Raw genomic sequence first — 12,632 nt, forward strand, 5'->3', positions numbered from 1 at the left:
CACTGCAAAAACCATTATTCAACAGTCTTGCACAGAAACTCTTTGAAAGGGCATCAAGGCCAATGTGGCCTTTGCACTGAAGCTTGCATTTTACAAATGGCATGGGGTCAGTGATGCAAGTGAGTAGACGGATGTCAGAGGCCATTTTTAATGGAGGCACCTTTCCCACATATTGTAAACAAACTGTTCCAATCCTGGCAGAGCCATTATTTGTTCGACCAGTTTGTCCATCAGCTGCCCCCCCAATAGAGATTTCCTGTGTGGTGCCAAGGGACCTGCCTTGCTCTCTAGGATTATGGCTGTCAATAACCCCAGATACATGGTTCGTGGAGGTGAGCTCTCAACACAAGTTGCTGATAGGAGGTTATATTTAGTGAAGCAGCACTAATTAGAGATGAAGTATACTCCCTCAGCCCAGAATTTGTCTTCTACTTCAAAAGAATGAAACAAAAGATTGCAATTTAAGCTTTTAATTTAAAACAAATGTAAGAACATTAAAAACATTTACTGAACACTATTTTTAGAAACAAAACTTAGACAAAGAACTCAGATGATTTTCTCTTCTACCTGTGGCTGGTATTGTTGGCATAGCCTCGATGTTGAACCATTTTAATTTTAAAGTGGTTATGTGTAAATGTCTAATTAGTGAATCCTATGTCGAGCACCAAGTGATTTACAGGAGGAGAAGGAAATAATATACATACGACCTCTCAAAAATCAGGGCGGTGAGCTCTCTAATTCCCTCCCTCACCAGAGCTCATTGATTCATATTGCGAAGGAGGCTCGAACATTGCCTGTGGAAGAAAGGAATGCCAGAAATGTTAAAGTGCTTGTTGTTCCGGGTGTTAATTTATACATAGTGCAAATGTGAATTTGACAGAGACTCAAATACTGTTAAAAATTCCTGATATTTTGCTACTTTGAATGGATTTTTGTTTTGGATCCATTTGAAAAGTGAATATACATAACCAACACTGTCCTGCACGTGAGATGTGATTGCATGAAGATGAAAAGGTCAATGAATGAGTTTCAGATTAGGCTGTTAACCAATGAGACCCACTTGAAACAATGACAGGTCTTAGTAATGGAACATAAGCAGATAAACTAGGAACAACAAGTGTATTTCAGTATTCATGTCTGAGGTGATCTGGTCCCCTGTGCATCTTTTAAATACCTTTTATCCCCAAAATGGTTTGCACTTTACAAATATATATTCTCTTACACGCGCGCACATCTCACAATATAACCATTCAAAATAAATTCATTATAAAGCTGAGCATTAATTAAAGTCTCAAACAAGTGCAATACCACTGGCAATAATAAACAATGCTTTATTTCTTGCAGTTGCAGTGAGTTAAAAACATCAATGGGTTTTTAATCCAGAATTAGTTAAAGCCTCTGGAAACAAAAGGTTGGCTGGAGACTTTAAAGGCCGAGCCAAACAGGCCAGCTGAAGTACTCATCATCCCACCTAATGGTCTGGATAAATGGTTAGTTTGTTAGTTTTTTTTTCCCTGAGATGGCTTGCACTTTACAGATATATCCTCTCATACACACACTCTCTCACTCTTACACTCTGACAGTTTCATTCAGTCTCACACTTACACACACAGTCTCACTCAATTTCTCACAGCCTGTTATAGTCGCTCACACACACTCAGTCAGTCTGACTCACACTTCACGCAGCCTCACTCACACTCAGTTTCACTCACAAATATGGACTCATTCACACACATGGACTGACTCACTTCCCTCACACTCTCAAACAGTCTCATTTACATTCAGTCTCACACAGTATCACAAGCACAATCTCAAGGGTGGCACGGTGTCTCAGTGGTTAGCACTGCAGCCTCACAGCACCAGGGACCCGGGTTCGATTCCAGCCTCTGGTGAGTGTCTGTCTGGAGTTTGTACATTCTCTCTGTGTCTGCGTGGGTTTCCTCTGGGTGCTCCGGTTTCCTCCCACAGTCCAGAGATGTACAGGCGAGGTGGATCGGCCGCGCTAAATTGCCCGTAGTGTTTGGGGGTGTGTGGGTTGTAGGGGGATGGGTCTGGGTGGGATGCTTCAAGGGGCAGTGTGGACTTGTGGGGTCAAAGGTCCTGTTTCCACACTGTAGGGAATCCAATCTAATCTCACACTCTCACTCATACAGTATCACACTAACTTTGCAGCTTCAGTCACACGCATACACAGTCTCACTCTGACTTTTTCACTCACACACATGGTCTCAGTCCCACACATACAGTCTCATTCTCACTTCACACAGTCTCACACACGTAGTTTGACTCCCTCCCACACAGACACTCACATTGTGTCACACGCACAAACTCAGGCTCAATAACACACATGCCCAATTTTGACTCTCACGCACCAACTCAGTCTCACACACAGGCTGTCTCTGACACTCTTAGCCAGTCTCATTTGACTGCACAGTCTCACCCACACAGAGTCTCACCTGCGCACAGTCTCACTCGCACGCAGTCTCACCTGTACATAATCTCACTCGCACACAGTCTCACTCATAACGCTGTCTCACTCGCATGCAGTCCCACCCCGTACATAGTCTCACTCGCACGCAGTCTCACCCGTACATAGTCTCACTCACACACAGTCTCACCTGCACACAGCCTCACTCGCACAGAGTCTCACCTAAACACAGTCTCACTCGCATGCAGTCTCACCCGTACATAGCCTCACTCGCACACAGTCTCACCCTCACACGGTCTTACTTGGAGGTTCAAACACACAGTATCACTCTGACTTCCCACGATTTCACTCTCACACACCTTGCCTCTCACACTCACATAGTCTCACTCATACACAATCTCACTCTGAGTTCACAGTCTCAATCACACATGGTCTTGTTCAAACTCACTCAATTACACATGCTCTCTCACTCATACATTCTCACACAATCTTATTCAGTCTGACTAATATTCAGTCTCACACTCAATCATACATTCTCAATTAATCTCACTGTGTCACTCAAACTCTCACTCACAGTCACACTCACATCGGATCACTCGCAGACTCACGAACACAGTCTCACTCACACACAGTCTCTCTAACACACACATTCTTATTCACACACATGGCCTCACTCTCACAAATGCACGGTCTCATTCACATACAAATTCCTACTCTTTCTCTCTCAGTCTCACTCTGACTCACTCACACACGGACCCACTCACAGACGGGCTCACTCACACACGGACCCACTCACACACGGACCCACTCACACACGGACCCACTCACACACGGACCCACTCACACACGGACCCTCTCACACACGGACCCTCTCACACACAGTCCCACTCAGACTCTCTCACTCACACACATGTTCTTAGTCACACACATGTTTTCACTCTCACAAATGCATGGTCTCATTCACATACAAATTCCTACTCTCTCTCTCTCAGTCTCACTCTGACTCACTGACACACAGACTCACTCACTCACCCACAGACCCACTCACACACAGTCCCACTCAGACTCTCTCACTCACACATGTTCTTAGTCACACATATGGTCTCACTCTCACAAATGCATGGTTTCATTCACATACAAATCCCTAGTCTTGCTCTCTCAATCTAACTCTGACTCTCTCTCTCACAGTCTCACTCACACATATGGTCTCACTCACACACATGCTCTCACTCACAGTCTCACTCTGACTTCATACACTCCCACTCTCTCACACCCACTCACACAGAAACTCTCAGTATCACTCACATAATCTCACACTGACTGTCATTCAGTCTCACTCACACATACAGTCTTACTCTAACTTCACAGTCTCACTCTTACACACACTCACAGTCTCACTCACACATCGCTTACTCTGACTCTCACTCACACAGTCTCATTCATATGTCCCACTATGACACAATAATTTTATGTTAAATTGTTGTAAAATTGAACATTAAGTAAAAACAGTTAAGGTCTCAAACAAGTGCAATATGACTGGCAGTAATAAACAACTCTATTATTTCTTGTAGTTGCCCTTTGTTGAAGGCATGTCAATGGCATTCTCTCCAAATTAGTTTAAGCCACTGGAGAAATAAAAATATTGAAGGCAGGAATGGAGTGCTGAAGAGTTTAAAGGCCAAACCAAACACTTCAGTTGAAGTATTCATCATCCTGCCATTGGTTGAACAAATGGCTGGTTTGCTTTTTAACCAAACAACCATTGAGGAAACCAGGCAAATTCAATCACAATTGGTCAACAAGATTGATACGTAAAAGATTCTTTTTCTCATCCAACCAATTGATACATGACTGTGATGTTCATAGAAGACAGGTGGCAAGGTTCAATTCTCCAGCGTTCCAGGAAAAATAGCTGATGTGCAAGATGTTTGAAAAGGACAAACAAGCACTGGACTCAAAAGTTAATGTTAAGCAATTGTCTGAAGTCAAGTCACTCTCTCCAAATTGTCCAATGATTTAAAGTAGAAAACTGCCAAAGTAATTTATTCATATATTGCAGGGTTTTTGATACTGAGCAGAGATTTTAGATCCAACAGAGTCCCATGAAACATTATGTTCCTTACAGCTAAAACTTGCATAAACATGAAGATCTTCTTTCGGTGAATCTCAGGATGAAGTCGTGATTCACTTTCTTGTCCATTGCATAATACAGGATGGCATTGGCCGGAAGTATGAGCACTGAAAAAGCAGAGGGAAAGCACATTATTGTTCACACGTGTTTTCATCACATTAATTGTGCACAGGTCCAACTGCTTCCTGGGTACGGAAATATCAATGGCTGGGAGGAACAGAACGAATGTACTGCAAGGATTCAGAACGTATTACAAAACACAAGAGAAAATCTTGGAGTTATACCAAATTAGGTAAACTCAACAATTAAGAACCATTGTATCTGAGACCCATTCTCAGGATGAGCATTGTTGGTCAAGACTAAAATCCATTTCAAACCTCTCACTGTCCAATGGCACATGCCTTCTTCATGACAGTTTGTACAATTGAGTGGCTTTATTAGGCCAGATATGAGGCTGTGAAGAGTCAGCATACAGTAGCCCAGGTAAAGATGTCAGATTTTCCTTACTACAGAACAATGCAAAACCCCAATTGATTCACGAATGACCCAGCAGCTACATGGTCACTTCTGCTGATACCAGCATCAAACACAAAAAGGTGCAGTGTGATCAATGCGAAAACACTGAGAAAAGCTATCCTCTCCTTCAGCATTGGATTAGAATCTAGAAAATAACACCACTGAGGGCACCTAAATCAAACACGAGTTAGTGATCCAGTGAATGGCCATTTTCTGAGGGCGATGATGGATGCAGAATAAATGCCAGCTTTGTTAGTGAGACTTACATCCAGGGAACTGATTTTTCTTTTCTGTGAAATCTGACAGGGATAGCATGCTGCAAAGGCATTGGGACCCTTCATTTTCATAATGCATTCTGCTTAACACAGCCTGGATGGCACGTTTTAAATCACAGCAGAATGAAACCCATGAGTCCTCGTTTCTACTTTTCACCAGGAAATGGTTGGGGGAGGGTTGCTACAGATTAGCAACTTGACAGCAGTGATCCCACCCATATTTCTGGTCTCTCAGCCACGGGCCAAAAAGAGGGGAAGAACAGATTAATTTCAGCAAAAGGAAACATTTATTTTGGAATAACCAGTTAAAATAAGAATGAACAAAGCAGAACAATGTGCTGACAATGCGAATAATTCAGGATTTAATGCCACACCCAAATCCTGATGTACATCCTTCATTCAATATGGCTTTAGGTAGTTTTACAAAAGGGCTACTGGACTCCAAACACTAACCCTGACTTCTCTCTACAAGTGCTGCTACTGCTGCTGTGCTTTCTGATTTCCAGCATTTGTGGTTCTTTGTTCTGATTTGGCTTTAGGGCAATCTGATGAAATAATGTGCTTTTATTAGGTGCAGGTATTAGTTGTTTATTGGCTTTACATTCCTCAGAGTTGAATCCTGCTGAACATGCTTGGATATGTTCAATGATATAAATTTAGATATCTGCAGCTTTTTGGTGAAATCAAAAGAAAATATCAATTCCCTTGCAGTGATTATGCTGTTCAGAAATAGATTTAACTTAAATTGAAGCAATTTCCACTGCTCACCTTTATTCGATTCAATGATCTGTACTAGATCAAATTTCTGAGGATGCTCGGGTTCAAATTTGAGCGCGGTCATGGCTTTGTTGAGAACTTCAGATACACGATCTTGATTAGTCACCTAATTAAAACAACATTCACTTTTCATTAATGCATTAGACACACACACCAAATGAAATATATAATGCCTCAATTTCCAAAGGGCTTATAAATATAGCTGCTTTCACCCAGAAAACTAATTGGGACATTACACTGAAAGTTGTAAAAGTTACATTAATGAAATAACATCTGGTAGGACTGTTATTGTAAAATCTGCATTCGATGCTCCATAACACAGTTACTGTGAACAGTAAAGGTTGGAATTTGAATGGAAACAGAGCCCAGTGATCAGGTTTACTTATACACACAGTTTGAAACAAGTAACTAATGACAAAATTCATAATTTAAATAATCCACTTCCATCCCCTCCCACCCAAAACCCCCATACCATTTGACATAATGGGAACTGCAGGTGCTGGAGAGTCCGAGATAACAAAATGTGGAGCTGGATGAACACAGCAGGCCAAGCAGCATCTCAGGAGCACAAAAGCTGATGTTTCGGGCACAGACCCTTCAACAGAAAAGCTTTGTTTCAAGGCTGAAGAGATTACAAGAGAGTTGCAGTGGGAGAGAGATCCACTGAGGTTTTTCCGGAGAGAGAAGGGTAACTTCTTCAGGTTAGGTATCCCTGGAAGAGGCTTCACAATGAGGTTAAAATTGTATCAGAGATAATGGGAACTGCAGATGCTGGAGAATCCAAGATAACAAAGTGTGGAGCTGGATGAACACAGCAGGTCAAGAAGCATCTTTGGAGCACAAAAGCTGATGTTTCAGGCCTAGACCCTTCATCAGAAAAGGGTCTAGGCCTGAAAGGCCAGGCTGTGTGCTCCTGAGATGCTCTGCTGCTTGGCCTGCTGTGTTCATCCAGCTTCCCACTTTGTTACCCCCATACCATTTGCCTGCTTTTAACAGTTATTGTCATTACAGCAAATGGCTCAATGTTGTTTGTGAAGTCTGCCATTTCCTAATGTTATGCTTATTCATATAAATTATTCATAAAATTGCTTTAACAGTTTGAAACATTTAGCAATTTGTGATTTGAAGACAGTGCAAATATTTAATATTCAATCATAATGTGGCTGTACAGGAATAATATTTGATAGGCAGGATATTGAGAAGACCAGTTTTTTGGGCAATTGTCTGCTTTTGTTTAATTCTCTGTTATATTTGGAGAATGCTTATCTCAGCTCAAGTTTGAGCAATGACCTGGAAGATGAAATGCACCAGCAAATTTTCTGTTTCTTCTGGAGAACTGCAATGTTTTCTGGTTGAGTAAACTCACACTTAATTCTACTTTAATTTTGCTATAGTTCATGGCTACAAAAATTACTTTTGCCACCCAGTCAAAAGCAAAGATCATATTAAATATATTAATGGATAGCAAATCTGAAAAATCCAAAAAATGTAGTGAAATTAAATTCCTGAGGAAGTGGCAGATGTGGACACAATTACAATGTTTAAAAGGCATTTGAATAAGTACATAAATAGGAAAGGTTTGGGGGGATATTTTGTTCGGTACGTCTCGACAATTCTATAAGTGGTAGAGTCAAATATTACACAACTAGAGATTAGATGAACTACATTATCTTTCTAAAGAAGGGTCTAGGCCCAAAACGTCAGCCTTCCTGCTCCTCTGATGCTGCTTGGCCTGCACTGTTCATCCAGCTCGACACCTTGTTATTTTACATTAACTAACATCCCCAAAAGTGATCTTTTTTGAATAACCAATACCTTTTCCACTCTGTATGCTCAGACTTTAAATGATTAATCACTAATTTTAGTGATTCATTGGTGATAAATTGGATTTTCTAAATTATGTTCGAAGAAGTGCCACACAAGTGTGCAAGCAAAATTGAAGCCTGTGGAATGAAATGGGCAGTGGCAGTATAGACACAAAATTGGGTAAGGATTAGAACATAGAATCATGAAGAACAGTCATTTGCTCAGGCTAACTAAAGTAAATGAGGGAAACTGTTTACTGGTCCTTCTGGCACTATGTACCAAGGTCAAAATCTAAGGTCATTGGTGGGGAGAAAAAGCAAAAACAAAAACGAATCCTGCTTTTTCCAAACCGCAATATCCGAATAGGTGGTTAAAGCAGATTAAATTACTTTCTAAAGACAACTGAATAATTACATTGAGCTAAATTTGCAGGGCAGGGCTAAAAGGGGCAATGGTGGTTGTGGTGGGGGAGATGGGTGGCGAATTAGGCTACTTCTCACTGAGATTTAACACAGACACAATAAGTCAAGCTTTTTTTATGCTTTGTGATAACATTCCACGATTCTCGAGTTGGCCTCTCATGGCTGTATTAGTTGGCAACAATTTGTTGCACATTCATCAGGAGACATTTTCGTCATTTTGGTTGAGAATTTTGTTTTCTGTGTTTCATAGATGTTCAATTTAAACAAGCTGTTTGCCATTTGCTTATCCAAATTCTGCCTCAGATCTTAGGCTGGTTCTGCCCCATCTCCAACTCACTGACAAGCTAACAAATGTTCTCTTCACCAGAGTAAAGAGGCGCTGTTTGTCAACAATATTTAAACACTAGAAGCAATTTCCACACATCACACTGACCTCTGTGGAGGCACAATCAGAGTACGACTGATCCTGTCAAGGAAAATGCATGATCAAACAAAACAATCTATGTGCCTTCTAATTTGGCCAATATTCCTTCGGCTTCCCTGAACTAGCCAGTAGGCAATTATTCTGTTTTGGATTGCACACTTGCTATTGGAACGCTTTGCCTGCAACGGTAGTAGATTCACCAACTTTAGGTACATTTAAGTCGTCATTGGACAAGCATATGGACGTACATGGAATAGTGTAGGTTAGATGGGCTTCAGATTGGTATGACAGGTCGGCACAACATTGAAGGCCGAAGGGCCTGTACTGTGCTGTAATGTTCTATGTTCTTCTCCAACCCATTTTTGATGTGTTTTCTTCCATGCACCAGCCTTTTAAATTTCACATGAGCCAAAGCCAGGAAAGAAATATTCAATATCTCTGTTAATATTACTCGATTAGTTTACAGATGGACCAAAGTGCCTGTGGTCAGCTAACTGAAGATCTGGTACCTCCTTGCTGATTTATTGTACAGTTAATGGTGCGTGTTAATTTGTGATATTTCCTCTTCAATAGTTATCAGCCAGTCCCCAAAATGCGGCAACAGAGTGCTGCACCTTGCCATGTACACTTAAAGGAGAAATGCAAGGAAAATGTGTTCAGGCCTAAAACCTAAACATTGCTAGTGCATTACAAAACAGGATCAAAATGATGGTCAAAGCACTCCTATTGACCAAAAAAAGGCTTCAGCAATGTGGAAAATACACACTGAATATGACTGCATGGCAACAAATAATTGGGATAAAAATTCCTCTTGCGATACTGGCAGAGAGCAATGGCAATTATTTGGACCGAGCATGACGAGAGCAACCAGTCCAGGGACTTACCAAAATCATTTTGAATTGTTGTGCTCTGTCCTCCTCTAATCGGACTCGGATGAGGCAGCTTTTCTCATTCTGGTGGTTGTCCCTCCGACGTGTTGCACACCAGCAGCTGCCCAAACCCGCACGCCTACCAGACTTGGCTTTGTCATAATTTGATTTTGCTGATGCACCACTGTTGGATAAACCTCCACAGGAGGCAGTATCCACGGATTTTAATGACTGTGGAATAATTATTTTATTTAAGAAAACGTTTGTCAATTGTTGCATATTAGATACTTCCCCCTTTCCAGTTATATTTATTATGACACAAAATATGCTCTCCTGCTGCCCATAAAGGTGAAGGCATTCTGTGCAGGACAGCTTAATTGTAAGAACATGAAGTTGCACATGAATTCTTGGTTGTTGCTGTCTTGTGAAATATTTAACTTGCAGTTCTTTCCTCTACCAGTAAAGATCACTTCTGAGGAATTATACTCCCGCTTGTGTTTACTAGCTGTTCAGTCAACATCAACAATTCAGTACTTAGCATGCCCATAAATTACTAATTAGTTTCCCTCAGCACAATAACATTGTGGTCATTTCACTTGACCATGTAAACTGGTGCTTCAATTCTAAGTTTGTCAGATAAACCCTTTGGGGTTTCAGTTTGCACTCAGTATGTGAACATGCTTACATAAATATTTATTTGCCCACTTCACCCTGCTACGCACCAAAATCTTGAATACAACTACACTGTTTGAAGTTAAAACACACATTTATGAAGTGCGGGTGACTGCGAATGGGCCAACCAGTGCATTGTGCAGGTCAGAATGTGTGCGGCACAGCACCACTGGCAGAAAGAAAGACAGACAGCAACAGCAAACCATACAGCAGAGAACTAAAGAAACCAGAAGTAAAATCATCCAAGTCACTGCAGCTCTCAGTTTATGATTAATATACAGGAAGTCACAACACTAAACAGGAGAATCCATAAAAAGGAAGAGGGTATTTTGAAACAAAGAAATACCACTCCAAAACACCTAAATGGGACCTAATAATACTTAGCCCAATTCTTAGGGGAATACATTATGAAAATATCCCTGGGACAAGTCCTAGACATATTCTGTAAACAATAACCATAACACAACTTTGATAATCTCCCAAGATACAATGGTCTTCAGCAGAGAATGCACTAATCATCAGCTCAAAGCCCAAATATTGAAGAAAAACAAAACGTGCAGTCACGAGGACTCCATGCAGAGAGCTACATTACTTTGTTGCAATTGCTGGATCAAGACCTATCCAACATACTCCAAATACTGTTTTTGTGGGCAGTGCGCTTCAAGCTGCGACAGATGTACCCCATGCACTAAAATTTACTGTGTAGAAATTAAACATGCTGTGAATAATTAAAGACGAAATATTTTGGCTATTAGTATAAAATCATATAAAATATCTAAGCAAAACAAAGCCAACAGCACAACTCAAAAAAAAACCAAATAAAATCAGCTCTCACTTCGTGAGCGAATAATACCTTTTCTGGAATCAAATGCTTCAGTAACCAGCACAAAGGTTGAATTTTGCTGGGAATTGCACAGCTGTCTTGCCTTCGTTCTGAAAGCAAGTAACCCAACTTTGGCAAGTGGGACCTGGGATGGAAAATTGCTGGCAGCAGCCAGTTATGAAGATGCTTGGTGGAACGGCATTCACATTAAGGATTTCAGTCTGGCTGAAACATCAAAATGGCTATTCGGCTAATAGCTCTTAAAAGAAAGGCGAAGGAGATTGGCTAGGCAGCCATCTAGCTCCAGTGGCTGGGACGGTATCACTGAGTACCCTTGTATCCTCTTGACTGCCAAAGTGTAGTCAGGATAATAGACGGCAGGAAGGCAGAAGAAAGGAAGGAAAGAAAGAAGAAAAAAAGGGTCTCGACATTATTAGACAAACCAGAGTCTCCAAGAACAACATATTTTACGTGATGAGTGCCTCACTGTCTCACCTTTTCCGGCGCTTTTTGCGAAGTGCTCGGCTCTTCCATTTCCAAGTGGCTGGAATCGGATAAAATGCTGGCTGCGGTAATGCTGTCGTCTGAATCCTCATTCTGAAGGGATGCTCGCTGCTCAGAGCTTTTAGTTTGAGTGTTGTGTATTTTAACACCTCTCTTTGAAAACAGGCTGCACAAGGGAAAGGGGACACAACAAACATGAAAATGTCATTGCATTCTAGAGAAACTGTTTAAAAAAATTAAACTAGAATGAAGGTATATTGATGATGTGAGTACCAGGAGTTTGATGTTCGCCACATTTGACCTGTGAGAAGTTAATAGTGGCACACTCATACCAAGAGCTCGCATTACTAGTATTGAACACCGTTACATTGTCTAATAGTTAGGGAGTATATGAATAGGTTACAATGTTTGCATATTCCAATGGCACAAGAATCTGGGCTTTTTGCAGTGTTTGTTCAACCTACTACCAACCTCAATCTCATGAAAGGCAAAATGTGGATTTGAATACCCACAGGGTGGAAAATTTCCCCCAACCTGGCCACATGCTAATGTGTATGTAATTTCATCCTGAAAGCCGCAGTTTATTAAAAATAAAACGTAAAACAAAGTAACACCATTGATAATTGATAGAAAACTGTATACAACACTTAGTAAGGTAGGACAGTGTACTCTGAATTTGGCCTTCAGTATATTGGTACTGCAAACGTTAGGATTTCTATTCAGCAATTTGCATTTATATTGCATGATTAACATCGAAAATTTTCCAAAACTCCCAAAAGAAGTACAGCAGATGGCATGATAAAAAAATTCCCACACAGAAAATCCCGATTGTTGGTATATTAGGCATTAAATAGTACAGGGAGCAAGAGCAGATGGCTGCTGAAATGTGAGATTGCACAATAATGCCGCAATGTTGATTGCCTGCACTTCGAGAATCACAATTAAGCCACGGAAGCCTAAATCACATCCATGTAACATCCACACT

General features: G+C 41.0%; 1 protein-coding gene across 1 annotated transcript; it reads right to left on the bottom strand.

Moving 5' to 3' along the window:
- Nucleotides 1-548: 548 nt before the first annotated feature.
- On the bottom strand, nucleotides 549-9,811 carry LOC132208949 (ral guanine nucleotide dissociation stimulator-like 1). The gene is made up of 4 exons (XM_059644215.1): nucleotides 9,664-9,811; nucleotides 6,119-6,233; nucleotides 4,552-4,666; nucleotides 549-794 (listed from the first exon to the last, which is right to left on the bottom strand). Exons 1-3 carry the CDS (start codon nucleotides 9,670-9,672, stop codon nucleotides 4,554-4,556), a joined length of 237 nt encoding a protein of 78 aa, XP_059500198.1. The 5' UTR covers nucleotides 9,673-9,811; the 3' UTR covers nucleotides 549-794; nucleotides 4,552-4,553.
- Between the last annotated feature and the right edge of the window lie 2,821 nt (nucleotides 9,812-12,632).

This window comes from Stegostoma tigrinum, unplaced genomic scaffold, assembly GCF_030684315.1.
Source record: "Stegostoma tigrinum isolate sSteTig4 unplaced genomic scaffold, sSteTig4.hap1 scaffold_58, whole genome shotgun sequence".
Taxonomy (NCBI): Eukaryota; Metazoa; Chordata; class Chondrichthyes; order Orectolobiformes; family Stegostomatidae; genus Stegostoma; species Stegostoma tigrinum.